Here is a 17,212-nt window from a genome sequence, read left to right on the forward strand (position 1 = left end):
GGCAGTTGATAGGACTTAATAAATGCTTATTGGAAAACAAAGGGGTGTTCATGTATTTCCATTATGCAAGAAAGCAAAGAAAAACAATAGCATACCCTGACCACAAGGTTGTAATCTTTAAATCCAGCCCAAGTGAAGTATTCTTTTATCCAGGATGAGTGAAGAAATATTTCATCTCCTACAGCAGCATTCAAGATTTCCAAATAAGGTTCAAAATCCCAGGAATCCTTGTAAATTTTGGTCCCTTCTGGAGGCTCTATGATGCCCTTGCTTAGAGACACAAAGGTGTGAGAACAGTGAAAGAAAGCAACAAGTAATGAAGGCAAAAGTTAGTACTTAAGTAGTAAAAGTCAACCAGACTAGCAGCTTTGAGACTGCTCAGATAATTCACAAGGGGTCCCACAAAAGTGCCTCAGTGGTCCCACCATTGCCTAAATCAGAGCAGCTCCTATTGTCTAGTGTGATAGGTTTCTAAGTCAGATTTCATTTGAAGAAAGAAGTCTATGTCTAGAAAAAAACGTGTGAAAACCACTAATTTGGGCCTCTTTGTTCCAAACAAGTAAATTATGGAAATATTGCTTATAATCTGGCCATACGATCTTGTGGATGCCTGCACACTTGTGCCTCCCCACCCCAATTAGAATATAAGTTTGGTGAAAGTAGCAACCATGGCTGAACCCATAGCAGGTGTTCAATAAGTATTTGTTGGATATATGGATGACTTTAGCGTATCTTTAAGAAATTCCCAGAACTTTGTGTCTCTAATATATGGTGCTCTTGCTGTCCTAATCAAAGCACAGCCAATAGACAGATGCAAGTTTTTATCCTTAAACCCAGCCAGTAATGTGGATAATAGAGTTCTCTGACAATCCTAGAGTTCTGTCCATCTCATATGAAGATGTATCCTTGCATAAAATGCGGAATTTTAAATCCCAAGAATGGAATAGGATGTGATCTGGATAAAGAAAATATAAGGAGGGAAATAGGTGCCCATCTCATAAAGACGTGGCAGGTGGCGGTAGCTGACCCTCTTCTCAAAACTATACTTTTATATGCCCTAAGCTACAGATGTACTGGTTTCTGTAAAAAAAAAAAAAAAAAAAAAAAAAAAAAAAAAAAAAAAAAAAAAATTATTTAACAAATCCTAAAGCTTCTCACTTCTAAATATATCTCAAATCTTCTTCTGCAACTCCTTGCCTTGCCTCAGTCTAGAGCTTCACTAATCTCTTTCTGTAGAAAGCCACACCCTCCCAACCACCCTCCCTTACTCCAGTGGTTCTACCTGTTCCCCAATCCATTCTCTGCAAAGCTGAAATGGTTTTTCTAAAACACAACTCAGTAATGTCCCTTCTTTGCTTTATAACATTCTGCAGCTCCCCTCACTCACAGCACAAATTCCCTACACTGGCTTCTGGGGCCTTTCTCCAAGCCTGGCCGCCTATCCATCTCACCCTTTTCCTCCGCTTTCACTCACCAGCCCTCTACTCAGGAAGACAGATGGCTTTATGAGGACAAAAGCCTCTTCACATCTGTATCCCCTATACCTGGGATGATGACTTGTATACAGAAGGAGTTCAATAAATCATTTCTCAATGAATGACATATATTTATGCCCTCATTCGAAGTATCCGCATTCACCAAACCCATTGTACACTTGCCGTCTCCAGCACATCCCATTGCTTCTGACTAGAATCTCTTCTCTCTACTTGTGACATCCTCCTCATCTCTAAATGCCAAAGATCTAGATTAAGCTTTCCTTGGTCACATTTTTTTCCTCCTCCCCTTGCAAGGCAGTTAAAGTACTTGGTCTCTGTGTGTCCCCTATACTTTGTTGTAGCTCTGAGACCCAACAGTGTTGACTTTCTATTCACGCAGAATGCTTTGGTGAGGCACAGGGATACACATGCAGATTCCTGGGCTCTGCCTCAGATCTACTGAATCCGGATCTGGGGGGGAAGGGAGTCCAGGGATCTGGATTTACGTGAGTCTCTTCAGTTATTCTGATGTTCATTAAAGCTTGAAAATTACTGCTGGGGCAATAGAAAGAGATGATTTTTGCAGTTAGGCAAATGTAAAATGACAAAGGCTCTTGAATACGTTGCTAAGAACTGGAATAATTAAAAACCTTTAGACCTGGAAAATAAAATTAGAAACACTTTTATCCTGGAGGCACTAAGGATATCCTGCAGAATTTTAAACGGAATGTTTGCACTTTAGAAAGGTTACTTTGTCAGCAATGAAGAGCAGGGGCTTTCAAACATTTTGCCTATCATCCCAGTAAAGACTATATTTTACATTAGGACCCTGGAGTCCACCTACCAAGGGTACCTATGAAACAAAAGTTTCATGAAATGATACGCTTGTTACATGAAATGTACTCAGGTATTTTCTATTCTATTCATTTTATTCTATTATATTTCATTTTTAAAACATTGACTGTGAGCAATGGCATTAATTTTATGACTCGCCAATGGATTGTGACCAGCAGATTGAAGACACTGGCACGGAAGATGGGTCAAGGGAAGTTGTGCGGGAGTCAGGGGGCACTGCAGGAGTCTAGGTGATAAATTTTGAGAGGCAGAATTAAGGCCAGGGCAGAAGAGGCTGGAGATAAGTGATGGATTTGTGAGTGCTTTATGAAGGAGAATTGACCAGATTTGATAACTTGTTTGATATGGGAAGTTAGCAAAAGACAGAATCAGCTGATTTTACCATTCATACTGACTTTGCAGAGGCAAGGCTGGGAGAGGGTGAGCTTTTGGTAATTGCATGTACCACTCTCCAAAATGTTAGTCCATTTCCAAATAGCCCATGACGGTTTCATTTGGCTTCAGAGTAGTATTCAAAAAAATATAGCTTTGTGACATCATGTTAATTTTCTCGGATTGCATTTCCAGTGTGTTATTGTTACTTGTTCAAATGTACTATCTGTGGAATGGGAAATTGGGTAATATTTGCACTGACATGAAAACTAATTTTCTTACTGCTTTTTACTTTCATAAAATAATTTATTTTTGAGCTGTATCAGTGGCCCTTAATAGAAGAAAAGATTCTTCACTGTTTACCCTCTAGAAAGGTTCTGAGATGATGAAAACATTTGAGTCATTGTTATACAGGATGAAAAGATTAGGCAAAAATTCAGTCTTCCCTGAGATTTGTGAGATACTTATTGGATAGTTCATTTTATTTAAGTGGTAAGACTTCCATTTTTAAAAAGTGACCTAGGCCGGGCACGGTGGCTCACGCCTGTAATCCCAGCAATTTGGGAGGTGGAGGCGAGCAGATCATGAGGTCAGGAGTTCAAGATCAGCCTGACCAACATGGTGAAACCTTGTCTCTACTAAAAATACAAAAATTAGCCAGGCACAGTGGCATGCGCCTGTAATCCCAGTTATTCAGGAGGCTGAGGCAGGAGAATTGCTTGAACCTGGGAGGCAGAGGTTGCAGGGAGCCGAGATCGTGCCACTGCACTCCAGCCTGGGAGGCAGAGCAAGACTCCATCTCAAAAAAAAAAAAAAATAGAAAGTGATGTGTGGATTTTACTGTATAACAAACAAAATAGGAACCTGTCAAGAGGCCAGAGGTGAGCCATTTATTTTCTCATAGTATTGAAAAAATATTATAAAACATTTTTATCCTCTAAAAATATTTAAGCCAAACCTGTCTGTTGGATCCTTCAGCATTCTTCCCAGATCAAGGGTGGCTCCAGGTCGAGGGGTCCATGTTATCACATCAGAGTTTTTCTTGATAAGATTGTTGAGTTCATTTGGGTCATTTTTGGTGTTTGTTTCTTTGATGTACCTGAGAAATAAGAGCACTCCCATGTAAGAAAGTTTATTCTCAAGTGCACAGTCTGATGAGTACAATGACAGATTTCTGTTTTATTTTCTCCACGTTTTCACTTTCCAATCCTCCTCCACTTATTCCATGGAAAAATACTATATTTGGGCTAATGTCCCTAATTAGAGAAGAAGTGTCAGTCAAAGAAGATTGTATTTATACTTTGTTTTTAAGTATAATCGCATGGTGATTGGAATTGAAGTTAGATGTAGCAAGACTGACTACTGAAAATAGTTGGGAATTGCACACTCCTGTGTTTAATGTTAATATATGGATTAACTCTTATTTGGCAGGCATTATACTAAGTGTTTAATATGAACTAACTGATTACCTTCACAATGCCCCACAAGGTACTATTATGATGCTCATTTGATAGAGAGATAAACTAAGGCTTAGAGAGGACATATGACTTGCTCGAGGCCATACCGTTAGCAGTCAGCCCAGCTCCAGCTCTCCACCCAGCTGTCCAACACAGGCTGTGCAGCCAGTGAAGGCTCAGCCCTCACAGGATGCCACAAAACTTTGGGAGTAAAATCTGAAAAGCTTTTACATTCAAAACCATTAAAAATCTACTTGTTACATACATACATCCTCAGTTGCAACCCATCTTGAGATCCAATTTCTTTTTTTCTTTCTTTCTTTTTGAAACAGGGTCTCACTCTTTCATCCAGGTGGAGTACAGTAGCATAAACATGGCTCACTGAAGGTTCAACCCCCCGGGCTCAAGCAATTCTCCTGCCTCAGCCTCCCAAGTAGCTGGGACTACAGGCATGCACCACTATGCCAGACTAATTTTTTGATGTTTGGTAGAGATGGGGTCTCACTTTGTTGCTGAGGCTGGTCTCAACTTCTGGGCTCTGAGATCTAATTTTTTTGTTTTCTTTCTTTTTTTTTTTTTTTTTTTGAGATGGAGTCTTGCTCTGTCACCCAGGCTGGAGTGCAATGGCACGACTCGGCTCACTGCTACCCCCTCCCCCAGGTTCAAGTAATTCTCCCTGCCTCAGCCTCCCAAGTAGCTAGGATTACAGGCACCCACCGCCATGCCCGGCTAATTTTTGTATTTTTAGTAGATATGGGGTTTCGCCATGTTGGCCAGGCTGGTCTCGGACACCTGACCTCAGGCAATCCACCTGCCTTGGCCTCCCAAAGTGCTGGGATTACAGGTGTGAGCCACCACATCTGGCTGAGATCTAATTTCTAACTGTGGCATTGATAAAAGCGTGGTGTCTCCCAAATCTAATTCCATATCACAGTCTTTCTTGAAAAGCCTTAACTCTTCAATTTCAATGTCATACAAGAATGTGATTGTGGTTGTGTTGGAGCAGAAAGAGAAAGATCCAGAGAAAGAGGATTTGCCACTGTGATTCACTTAACATGGGTTTTATAGACAGACATTTCTGCTAAAGGGAATTTTACTTTCTTGAGCTACAAATTGGTTACCCAGACTTGATAGATATGTTTAGTCAGATAAGCAAACAGTACATAATCATTTGCATTTCTATAGCACTCAGGTGACACATTTATGATCTTGGAATCAATTTTGTAGACACAAGTGAGAATGCTGTCACTGCACCAAAGACGTCAGTAGCTTTTCCCTTTTTACACACATTAATATCCTCCCACTGTTACAGTCACCACCGTGCCTCATCTTCTTCCGGCCGTTAGTCTCTACATGGTTCACTAACAGGTCTCCCTGCCTCCAACTTTCCCCTCTCCAATCACGTTACTATTCATTACTCTTCCTAAAACATAAGGTGTGGTGGTCACAAAGTTCTGTAACTTCTTGATGTGTCTTTGTCTCTCTATAAAATAAAAATAAAATCAGTATCTAGATGGGGTATTGTGGGAAGTGAAAGTATTTGCCAACTACTTACATGCAACAGTGCAGCTTTTAATTGCTTTAAATTACAGCATCACATTAAGTGGTCAAGTACCCACCACCTCCAATTCTTCTCCACATCCTTGCAACTCAACCTACTTAATATTTCTTGAATCTGCATTCCCTTCTCACTCCCCACTGCCATTCATTATTCCTTCCTGGGTTATTGCAATAGTTTCCAAACTGGTCTCCCTTTCCCTTTGCCATCACACAGGCATACAAACCCCTCCAGTGCACATCTGATTACATCCCTGTTCCTCACCCGACTATCAGGCTCCCTATCCTTCCAGGAAAAAATCCAAATCATGTAGCATGTCCTAAAGTGCTCATACAACCCCTATCTCCTGTTCTGACCTGCAATCTCTCATTGCAGCACCTTGTTAACTTGCTGGTCCGTTCCTACTCCTTCTCTAAAATGCAGCATTCATAGACTCATCCAATGTTCGTCTCCTCTCCATCTGTATCCCCTTGCCTGCATTGATCATTCTGCATTATAATCGTTCTCTTCTAATAGACCATCACTCTGAGAACAGACAATCATTTTATCTCTAGTTCTCCAGTACTTAGCACAGTGCCACTCAGTGAATGAAAAATGAATTTACGAGTAACGAAGAGCATTGATCAAAAAAAATTATGTTTTAACCTTAGACCAATCTTTTCTGAAAAAATTTGGAAGATACAAGACAGCTAAATAAAGTCAACAAGAAGTTTCAAAAGAAACACATCAGCAAGAGACCACATTAAGCAATTACACACATTGTAGCTACATTGCAAGAGACCATACATAGAATGTCAAAGTGATCTCAGGTTTTAACAATGAGACAAATGAAGTGCAGAGAAGTCAAATAGATGGTGGTAGAACAAAAACCACAATCCCATGTACTCCTCCTACTGTCCTGCTGCTTCCACTTGATGAGAAGTCATGGGCAGTCCTAACACGATTACTGTCACGAAAACTCACCTCGAGGACTGACTTATTATCCAATAAATTCAGACAAATACAGGTAAGTGTACTTTCACGGTAAAATGACACATGCATTTCCTGCCTGCACATAAACAGTCCCTGCCCTTTGTTCACAAAATATCAGTAACTGTATGATAAAATAAATTTTTTGTGGAGATGATTGCTCATGAAAACGTTATAGCTAGGGGATGAGTCACTGCATAAGCTCAGGATCAAATAAGTTCCATATACAATCAAGGGAATCTCATAAAAGCACAGTTTAAACATCTATAAAGTTTGCTTTAGCATTTAAAACAAAAATTGTGCTCCAAATAACACAAAATGGGTAGATTTATTATATGTATTGCTTTTGCAAGAGATTATGAAGTCCATAAAATGTGCATGTAACATAACTTGATTGTATCACAAATATGACTTAAATATGCTTGCTGGGTGCAGTGGCTCACACCTGTAATCCCAACACTTTGGGAGGTCAAGGTGGGAGGATCATTTGAGTTCAGGAACTGGAAACCAGTCTGGCCAACATGGGGAAACCCCCATCTCTACTAAAAATACAAACAAAAAAAAATTAGCTGGGCATGGTGGTGCATGCCTGTAGTCCCAGCTATTCAGGAGGCTGACGCAGGAGAATCCCCTGAACCTGGGAGGCGGAGGTTGCAGTGAGCTGAGACTGCGCCATTGTACTCCAGCCTGACTGACAGAGCTAGACTCTGTTTCTACCAAAAAACAAAACAAAACCCACAAACAAAAAAACCAATATGCTTGCCTTAACTACCAAGATGCTCTTTAAGAATCACCATGTTTGCTTTTTTTGATCTTTAATTTTTCAAATTTACTGAGATTTTTTTTTTTAACTTTTTGAGGGAGCACAGATCTATAGATCTTAACGCAAATATAGATTCGTGTAACTGCCACCACAATTGGGATATAGGACAGTTCATCACCCCCAAAACTTCCTTGCATTGGCAACTTTGTAGTAAAATTCTTCTTTAACCCCTACCTCCTTACAATCACGAATCTACTCTCTATTCCTATAATTTTGCCTTTTCCAGAAAATCATATACATAGAATCTTTTAGTATGTAACCTTTTGAGACTGGCTTCTGCCCCTCAACACAGTATCTCTGAGATTCATCCACACTGTTGTATGCAGCAGTTCTTCTTGTTGAGTAGTAGTCTGTTGTATGACTATACCATAGCTTGTTTATCCATTCACCTGTTGAAGGCTATTTGGGTTGATTGTATGATTATGAATAGAGCTATTAATATTTGCATATAGATTTTTTGTGTGAATAAAAGTTTTAGTTTAGGGCAAAAACTCAGGAGTGGAACTGTTGGATTATACAGTAAGGTTAGCTTCAGAGAAACTGAAAAGTGTTCTCTAGAGGGACTGCACCATTTTGCATCCTTAAGAGCAAAGCATGAGGACCGTTGGTCTGTATTTTTGACATAAGGTGGTATTGTCAATTTTCCAAAGTGCCATTAATTCTAATAGTTGTGCCATTGTGGTGTTTTCATTTTCCTAATGGCTAATGCTATTCAGCATCTTTTCATATGCTTATTTGACATCCATATATGTTCTTTGGTGAAGTGTCTGTTCAAATATTTTGTCAATTTTTAAATTTTCTTACTATTGATTTTTAAAATTATTTTAAATCATAGTCTTATTGCTGATTTTTGAGAGTTCATTATATGTTCTAGATACAAGTTATTTGTCAGGTATGCTACTTGCAAAATGTTCTCAGAGTCTAGAGTTTGCCTTTTGATCCTCTTAATAGTTTCCTATTTATAGAGCAATCATTTTAAAATTTAATAAAGAATAATATATTAATTTTAAAAATAGATCATGCTTTTGATGCAACATCTAAGAAGTCTTTGCCTATCCCACAGACAGGAATATTCCCCATATATTTTCTTTTAAAAATTTTATAGTTTTATATTAACATTTATATCTATAATCCATTTTTACTTACTTTTTGCATAAGACATAAGGTTCAGATAGAGGTAGGTTTTTTTTTTTTTTTTTTTTTTTTTTGCTTATGGGTGTGCAATTGCTCCAGTAACATTTGTTGAAATGACTACCCTTTCTCCATTAAATTGCCTTTTTTTGGGCTGGGCACGGTGGCTCGTAGCTCACGGCTGTAATCCCAGCACTTTGGGAGGCCAAGGCAGGCGAATTGTGAGGTCAAGAGATTGAGACCATCCTGGCTAGCATGGTGAAACCCCGTCTCTACTAAAAATACAAAAAATTAGCTGGGCAAGGTGACGTGCGCCTGTAGTCCCAGCTACTCTGGAGGCTGAGGCAGGAGAATCACTTGAACCCAGGAGGCGGAGGCTGCAGTGAGCCGAGATCATGCCACTACACTCCAGGCTGGGCGACAGAGTGAGACTCCCTCTCAAATAAAAAATAAAGCCTTTTTTCATTCACATTTCCCGAAATTGCATCTTTGCCAAAAATCAATTGGCCATATCTGTATGGATGTATTTCTGGACTCTCTATTCTGTTCCATTGATGTCTGTGTCTATTCCTTCACCAGTACCACACTATCTTGATTACTGCAGCTTTACAAGTAATCTTAAAAGTAGAGAATATGTTCCTCTAATTTTACTCTTCTATTACAGAATTATTTTGATTAGTCTAATTCCTTTGCTTTTCCTATAAATTTTAGACACTATCTAGATCCACAAAATATCCTGCTAGGATTTTGAAGGGCATTGTACTGAATCTATAAATTTGTTTGGGGATAATGAAAATAGGAACTATATTAAACATCTGATTCATGAATATAGTACACTGTTCCATTTATCTAATTAGAGTCTTTGATTTCTTTCATCTGTTTTATAGTTTTAAGCATATGTACTCTGTTTGATATCCTGTTGAGGGTCAGATCCATATGCACAGCGCAGCTTTGGAGTTAACCCAGGAGTTTATCCATAATTTTACGGGCTCACTTTCTTAAGCCTCCTCCTATCTGAAATCTCTCCAGTATTTTTCTGCCTCCCAGGTGTCCCCTTCTTCATCTTCTGGCTGAAAAGCCAGGGCTTCAATTTCCCTGTTCTGCTGTGCATGTTCTGAAAACTGCATACGCTTCTGGGGCAAAGTGGTGAGAGGTTAGTGAGAGAAAAAACTGCGACAAGGATTCTCTTCACATTATTGAAACCAAAATTGCTTTGATTTGAGAAAACAATTCTTATTCCTTGGAGTGTATTCTATGAACGAGGCTTCTAGCAGTCCTTCACCAGGAGAGTTGCTCAGGGCCTCTCTCATAAGCATATGTGCAAAAAGTGAAAGCAAGTTAATTTTTGACTTAATTACTTAGGTGGCTAGAAGCAGCAAATCAAAAGAAGGATTGAGACTTCTGGTAAAGATTTGTTACAGCAGTGAAGAATGATCACTAACAGCCTCTTAGCTAAACTGTAACAAACAGATATAATGCTTTACTGCCTGGGGCCATTTAGTGCAGGGGCAAACATATCCTGTTATAACATCCTCCAGTGAACTGTAGGAACATCAAGCTGTTATTATTACATTCTAAAACTTTGAAATGATGAATCCACGATATCAAGAAATGATCAATTATGTTCTAATACTCTGAGAAGACAATTATACCTAAATCATAAAATTTTCACATCTAGAGAGATAAACTATAGCTATCCAGAAAACTGTGCTACCTAGCATGATTTCATTATTTAGAATGCCCAAGTTCCCAGAAGTTCTATACAGCTGAGATTTTATTCTATTAAAAGATCTGTGATGCCAAAAATTATTAAACTCTGTTCAATAGAAAGACAATGCAAGCATGTGTGTAATTTAAAATTTTCTAGTAGCAACATTAAAAAAGTACAAAGTAACAGGTAAAATTAATAGATTTTACTTAATCCAAATGTTATGTTAATATGAAATCAAGTTTTAAAAATTGAGATATTGTGCATTCTTTTCTGCATATCAAGTCTTTGAAATCCAATGTATATATTAAACAGAGTACATCTCCATTTAGATCGTACATTTTCATCCGAAAGACTTGATCTATATTTAGATTTTATAAAATGTAGAGTTCAAAAAGTAGATTCTCATGCTCAAGTTGTTCCACACATACCCAAAAAGTTTCCCAATAAAAAGAAGCAAGTACTAAAAATGTACTTTCATGTAACATTCAAATCCACATTGACACAACTGGTTCATATTTTTTTTTAGAAGAGCTGATTTGGCTTTGAAGCAAAAGCATAACAGTTTCAAAACTATGCCTGTCCAAGTCTAGTAAATTTACTAACTTTTGTGTCAACTCGTTAATATTAACATGGAATTCAAAGGGGTATTACATAAATCAAAACTCAACTATAAATTATCAAGACTAATGAAATATTCTTCAAATTTTGCTCAACTTTGCAGGGAATTTTAATGCTGTCAATTTAAAATAAAATCTGCCTATTGGTTTATTTTTAAAAAATGTATAAAATTATTAATTGGTGCCATGACAAGTTTCCATTTTAACATAAATACATGTGATGGGTTGTTTTCCCCTCAAAAATGAAATGTTAAAGTCCTAAGTCCTAGTACCTCAGAGTGTGACCTTATTTGGAGATACGGTCCTTACGGAGGTAATCAAGTGAAAATGAGGTCATGTAGGTGGGCTCTAAAACCATCTGACTGATGTCTTTATAAAAAAAGGAAAATCTGCACTCAGATGGGCACACAGGGAACATGCCATGTGAAGAGACAGTAAAGATGGTCATCTACAAGCCAAGGAGTGTCAGGCAACCAGAGGCTGGGAGAGGGCCGGGGATCCATCCTTCCCCAGTGGCTTTAAACAGACCATGGCTCAGCCCACAGCTTATTTCAAACTTCTGGCCCCTAGAACTTAACAAATGTTTGTTAACGAAAATTGTAATAGGTTCCTAGGGCTGTTGTAACAAATTTTTGTTACATGACCCAGTTTATGTTCCTTTGTTACAACAGCTCTAGGAACCTAATAAAATATTTCTCCTCCTATAACTAAGTCACAATTAAGCTTTTCCTTTCCTTGTGTTCAAACACAAGATGTGTTCAACATAATCTGACAGTACATAGTGATTAAGAGCCTCACGTTGGAGTCAGACTTAGGATGAGATTCAAAATGAGTTTTTCCATAGGCATTATGATATCAGATCAAAAAACAAACCACACTGCCAGATTTTATCTTTGATTCCTGCATATTTGACAAGCAATTCTTTTGTTTCAAGAGAATCTTGAAGTTAATCATGTAGGTTTTCTTGACTTAACCGAGCATTGGCAAAGGGGACAAGATCAAATTCATGGTCTTTTACTTCTTTCAACAATCCCATCAATTGGTGATGATTCATAGCATTTGCACAAGTTATACTGCTGCAAGAAAAATCACATGAGGTACCTAAAACATGAGAAGACAGTTTCAATCTGTTAATGACACAATTCTATTCTGGAATGCAGTATGGTGTAGAGAAAAGAGTTTTGGAACTAAGCATACCAGGGTTCCATTCTCAACTCATGTTTCCAACAGGGTGACTTTGGGCACATCCCTTGGCCTTTCTGAGTTTCAGATTCCCTATCTGCAAAAAAGGAACAATACCCGCTTCCTATGCATAGTGCTATTGGGAGATTAACTTAGATGGCTTAGCTAAAAGTTCCCAGTTCACTTCCTGGCAAATAGTAAATGGCAGTTGCCATCCTCTTTCCTGGGATCCTTTCAGAGAATATCTGTTATTTTATCTCCTGAAAGAGTTCCTGGCTGCCAAGTGTGGCTTTTATTCATGTTCTGTGTTCTCCAGCAGCTTGTTAAAAGTTCTAGACACCTACTAACCACTTTCCTTCTCATGTCACATTGCTTTCACAGCGAAGTCGCTCATTCCACCATACATTAAGTTGTATATAAAGATGTACAAAGTGTCTAGCCATACTTGTCTGATGGGTGAGATTCCACAAAATACCCAGCAAAGGGACAATAAATTCGGGGTTGCAGGTTCTTCACCAGTTGAGCCTTGTAGTTCAGGAGCTTCTTCCTTTCTGTTTTAATGAATTGGGCTTTCCATTCCTCTGAAATGACAGGATTTAAATTAGACTCTCCTCTCTGGAAAATCACAGAAAAACACATGTTCTAGCAGATTGGAACTTCTTCAGGAGATAAAATTGATAAATAACTAAGGCAGAAATAGAACAAGGCTCCATGTCATTAGTGGAGGATTTCCCCGGAGTTTTTATCTTGCAAATTTCAATTGGTTACTAGGAAAATGTTACCAAGCCCGCCAAAGACACTGAGCTTTCTCCTTGTATATGGCAATTCATTCGGACCCTAGCTGAATACACAGGGTAGCATGCATAATCGTAGTTGTTGTGCATGTGCATTTTAAGGGTATTGTAATTCTTGAAATTGTTAACTCTTTACTAACATGGCAATGGCTTCATTATTTTTGTAGATTATAACAGGTGTGTTCAAAATAATCTGACAATACACAGTGATTAAGAGCATGATGTTGGAATCACTTAGGATGAAAATCCTGACCCACCACTTACTGGTTGGGCAGCCATGGGCAAACTACCTAACGTCTCCATGTCTGTATCTTCTCTGTAAATGGCGTTATGATGCCTCTCTCACAGCGCTGTTCATTTGCTTATTCATTCACACAACCAATATTTATTGTGCACCTACTCTGTCAGACGTGGTTCTAGCCACTGGGAATAAAGTGGTGAACAAGGCAAAGCAGGTCCCTGCTCTCATGGAGTGTTCGTTCTAGTGAGAGAAGCAAATAATGAACAAGTAAAGTCATTGCAAAGAGTGATGCACCATGAAGAAAATAAAACAGCAACAGAACAGAGAGGCTGGGGTGAGTGGGATGAGATGGAGGGAATCATTAGACAGGATGGTTAGTGAAGAGATGACATTTGAGTTGAGACATAGATGAAAAGTTGCTAGTCACATGCAAATCAGGGCCAGCTGCACTCCAGGCAATGGAAACAGTAAACGGAAAGACCTAGGGCAGGTGTGCACTTGACACTTTGGGTCTAAGAAACGAAAGGCAGGATGGGTTGATATATAGCAAGCATCAGAGTGACAGGCAGTGAAGGAACTTGAGGAATTAGGACTCAGAGCATATTGGGTACAAGATCAGGGAGCTGTTACTGTTAATGTTTCTATGAAATTTGACAAACACAGATAAGGATATAAAAAAATATACAAGCTACCCATCACCTAGACATAACATTTTGGTATATTTAAGACCTTTTTAAATGTATATGCGTGTACTCACGCACATGTGCACACACACGCACAAACTCACTGTCACACACAATGGGATAATGCCAGTTAACCTTTAATAAGTATGTTTTACCTTCCCAGTCACACTTTTAACTTCTTAAGGACAGAACCTTCCCTCTATTTCTCATGTGGTTACACACTCTGGGAGGCAATGAATACAGACTTAGAGAAGAAAGCAAAGAATGGGACAAAGGTTATCTTCATATTGCAAAACAGGGCATTTTCTGCCACATTGTTAGATAGGGATCACTTATCAGATATATTAATTTATTAAGTGGACATGTATTGAGCACTTACAATGCTAGTGTTGAGGATACACACTTCCCCCAAGCCAACCCCAACCCCACTCTTGGACCCAGAGCAGAAGGGCTCCTGCCTAAGACCCCCAACCAAAGGACCCTCCTCTGGGTGCACTAGAGGTCCCCGACTAGAGGACCCTCCTGTGGGTGCACTGCTCCCTGATATGAACATCCACAGGTTGAGGTGCACACCCCATTAGGAACCATATTCCAAGAGCACCTAAGCCTGGATGACCCATTTCAGGCCTTTCCTGTTCTGCTCTATGGTCTACATGGTGAATCCAAGTGATTCTTTTTTCTTGGCTCCTCCGGAGGTGCTCTCAGATCTCAACATTTCCTTCATGCTGCATCACATTTTGAGCTAGAAACCTTAGTTTCTGCAACTTACAAGTCTTGTTTCCCAATAAGATTACATGCTTCTTGTGGGGAAGGACCATGTCTCAATTATATTTGTATTTACTCTCACAGCATTTAGCAATGTGCCATGCCTGATACTTGGTATCACTTTCATATAAAATATTACCAGTAAATTTTCCACCACTGAAAGTCATTGGAAAGCCTGATGCTCCACCAGCAAAATCACTCATCATTAGAGCAACCTTCATAGGGAGCCTTCCCCCATTGGGTCTGGTGCAGTCCACTGTATTCAGTATTTTATGACCTGTGGAGAAACAAAGAGGTATAGGTATTCAAGGTGAAATCTTGAACACCCATGAATGGTTTAAATTCCAAGACAAAGTCTTCCGTGTACAGTCTGTATAATTGAACTTATTTGATTATAGAAGAATTGATTATATTAAAGGAAAAACAGTAAGCTTTTAAAACTTAAAGTTTTCAATAGTATATTTTGAATTTTCAAGTGACTAAATTCATCCTATTTGACTTGGTGGATTCTAGGTGTCTCATGAAGACATTTACCTTAATTCCACTCTAGCTCATTCATTGACTGCTTTCTTCAGTCAACTTTTTTCAGGTGTTGAGCCCAAAGGATCAGAAAAGAGTGGATTAACATACTTCCCTGTATCTTTTGCAAATTACATGCAAAGTTCATAATCAAACGATTGTTGGAGCAGTAAGGCCATCTTTTCATATGAAAAGCAGTGCATGATTATATTACATGATATTTCTAGGTGAAAGTAATAAAAGACATTTATTTAATAAAGGTAGTTTTGAAGAAATCACTATAGGTGGAATGTAAAATATCTATTGCCTTATGAAAGAAAGCTTTGCTCCTGTCACAACCTAGATGACATTATTTGTAATTTGTTTTCTGGAAAAATTATTTGAAAGGTAGCTCCATATTTCTAGGACAAGGATATAACATGCTATATTCTTTCAAAATGGAGCTAGAAGATGAACATGTGATGAAATTTCATATAGATATTACTATCCTTCCTATTAAGAATGTTTTCCATTTTTCATTGTCAATGGGGGTAAAAACATACCTTTGTACTCCACAATAATGCAAGTGTCCATCTCAGGATGAACACCATCCATCAAGATCATGAATCGAAGATTTTTGTCCACCTGGAATTTAACAATCAAACCAACAACTGTGAATTTCAGTTTGGTTTTTAATTCAATATTTGAGAAGGTAATCACCTGTTCTGGAAAGACTGGTCAATTGAACCTCATATTTGAGGAAATTTCCTTATTCAGAACTAGATTTACTACCTGTTCTGTAGTGTTATATTATAATAGTATGGGTTAATGGAAAGAAAATAATCTTTGCCCAGGACAGTCTGCCTAACGTTTGAAGCTCAAATAGAGGTTGTGTTTATGCAGTATCAGGGACAGACCACATTGGCCCATTTTTTTTACTTAATCTTACGGTGACTATCTCACATAACATTCATCCCAGAAAGCATAACTGGAAAGCATGGAAAGAAGACAGATTTCTGACCTGCTGCCATATTCCAAATGGCACGACATTGATATTAGTCAACTGGACACCGCTCTGATTCAGATTCCAAAATACAGGCCTTTCTGTGTTTCCAACATAAATGGGAATATCTGGTCTTCTCCCAGCAAGCTTTTTCAGTGTGGGGTAACTAGGATAAGACAGACGGAAAGGTTGAAAGGAGAAAAAAATAGTGTCGTCTAGTATGAGAGACAGTTTGTTCCTTTTACCAACATATATGACAGAGAAGTGAGGAATTGAAAAACTGAACTCTCCCCAAAGACCAGAGAAAAGTTTCTGTTCAAGGCTGACTGTGAAAGTGATGGGAGATTCTGAGGGGATTCATCTTTGTTGTTAGAACATATCATATGCTCATGGTGTGGACATCAACCAGGTATGCAAGTTCCATTTTCCACACTGATGCTGCTTGAAGGAGGGGTAGTTCTAACAGTAGGCACAGATGAGAAAAAGTCATGCTGTAGAGAAAAGAAACGAAGATCATGGAGATCCTCATTTCTTTGCATTCCTCAAGCAGTAGCTCGCAGTAAGAGAGAGGACTGGGACACAGTACAGGACAAAAGCCCCCCAGGACCATTTTGGGGGTTGGTTTTTCAACCTTCAAAGATTCTGTCCCTTTTTAAGGATAAATAATATATGTTGTATATCAAAGCCACACTTTAACAGACTATATTATTTACCCTTAAGGGAGGGACAGAATTACCAGCTAGGCAAGACAGTGAAATTTAGTGTTGAGGAACTACATTCAACAATTGTAGTAATCCCAACTCTGTACACAATCAATCATCCAAGTCTTTTTGACTATCTAGACCTATTAAGTCAGATTTTATTTATTGAGCATTCATTATATAACAGAGTTATTATACTGTAGGGGGTGGTAGAAAGTTGAATAAACAAATAAATGATTACACATCTATTATTATTTCAAACTTGGTGCTGGGGCAGTTTTACATACTATGTTATTCAATTCCTACAAAAAAGCTATGAATTTTTTTGTTTTTGTAGATGAGGAAACATTCAGAAATACACAACACACAGTAAATTG

General features: G+C 38.5%; 1 protein-coding gene across 7 annotated transcripts in view; it reads right to left on the reverse strand.

Annotated features, from left to right (window-relative positions):
- LOC103222034 (cytidine monophosphate-N-acetylneuraminic acid hydroxylase) overlaps positions 1–17,212 on the reverse strand; it is a 355,392-nt gene that overhangs the window by 12,738 nt on the left and 325,442 nt on the right. For all 7 annotated transcript variants that reach the window (XM_073005698.1, XM_007973523.3, XM_073005699.1 and 4 more), the window contains 6 exons: positions 16,153–16,300; positions 15,695–15,776; positions 14,773–14,910; positions 12,596–12,731; positions 3,661–3,801; positions 96–270 (listed from right to left, as the gene is read on the reverse strand). In XM_073005698.1, the coding sequence (XP_072861799.1) occupies positions 96–270; positions 3,661–3,801; positions 12,596–12,731; positions 14,773–14,910; positions 15,695–15,776; positions 16,153–16,300 (820 nt within the window). The remainder of the gene's footprint in view (positions 1–95; positions 271–3,660; positions 3,802–12,595; positions 12,732–14,772; positions 14,911–15,694; positions 15,777–16,152; positions 16,301–17,212) is intronic.

This window comes from Chlorocebus sabaeus, chromosome 17, assembly GCF_047675955.1.
Source record: "Chlorocebus sabaeus isolate Y175 chromosome 17, mChlSab1.0.hap1, whole genome shotgun sequence".
In the NCBI taxonomy this organism is placed as follows: Eukaryota; Metazoa; Chordata; class Mammalia; order Primates; family Cercopithecidae; genus Chlorocebus; species Chlorocebus sabaeus.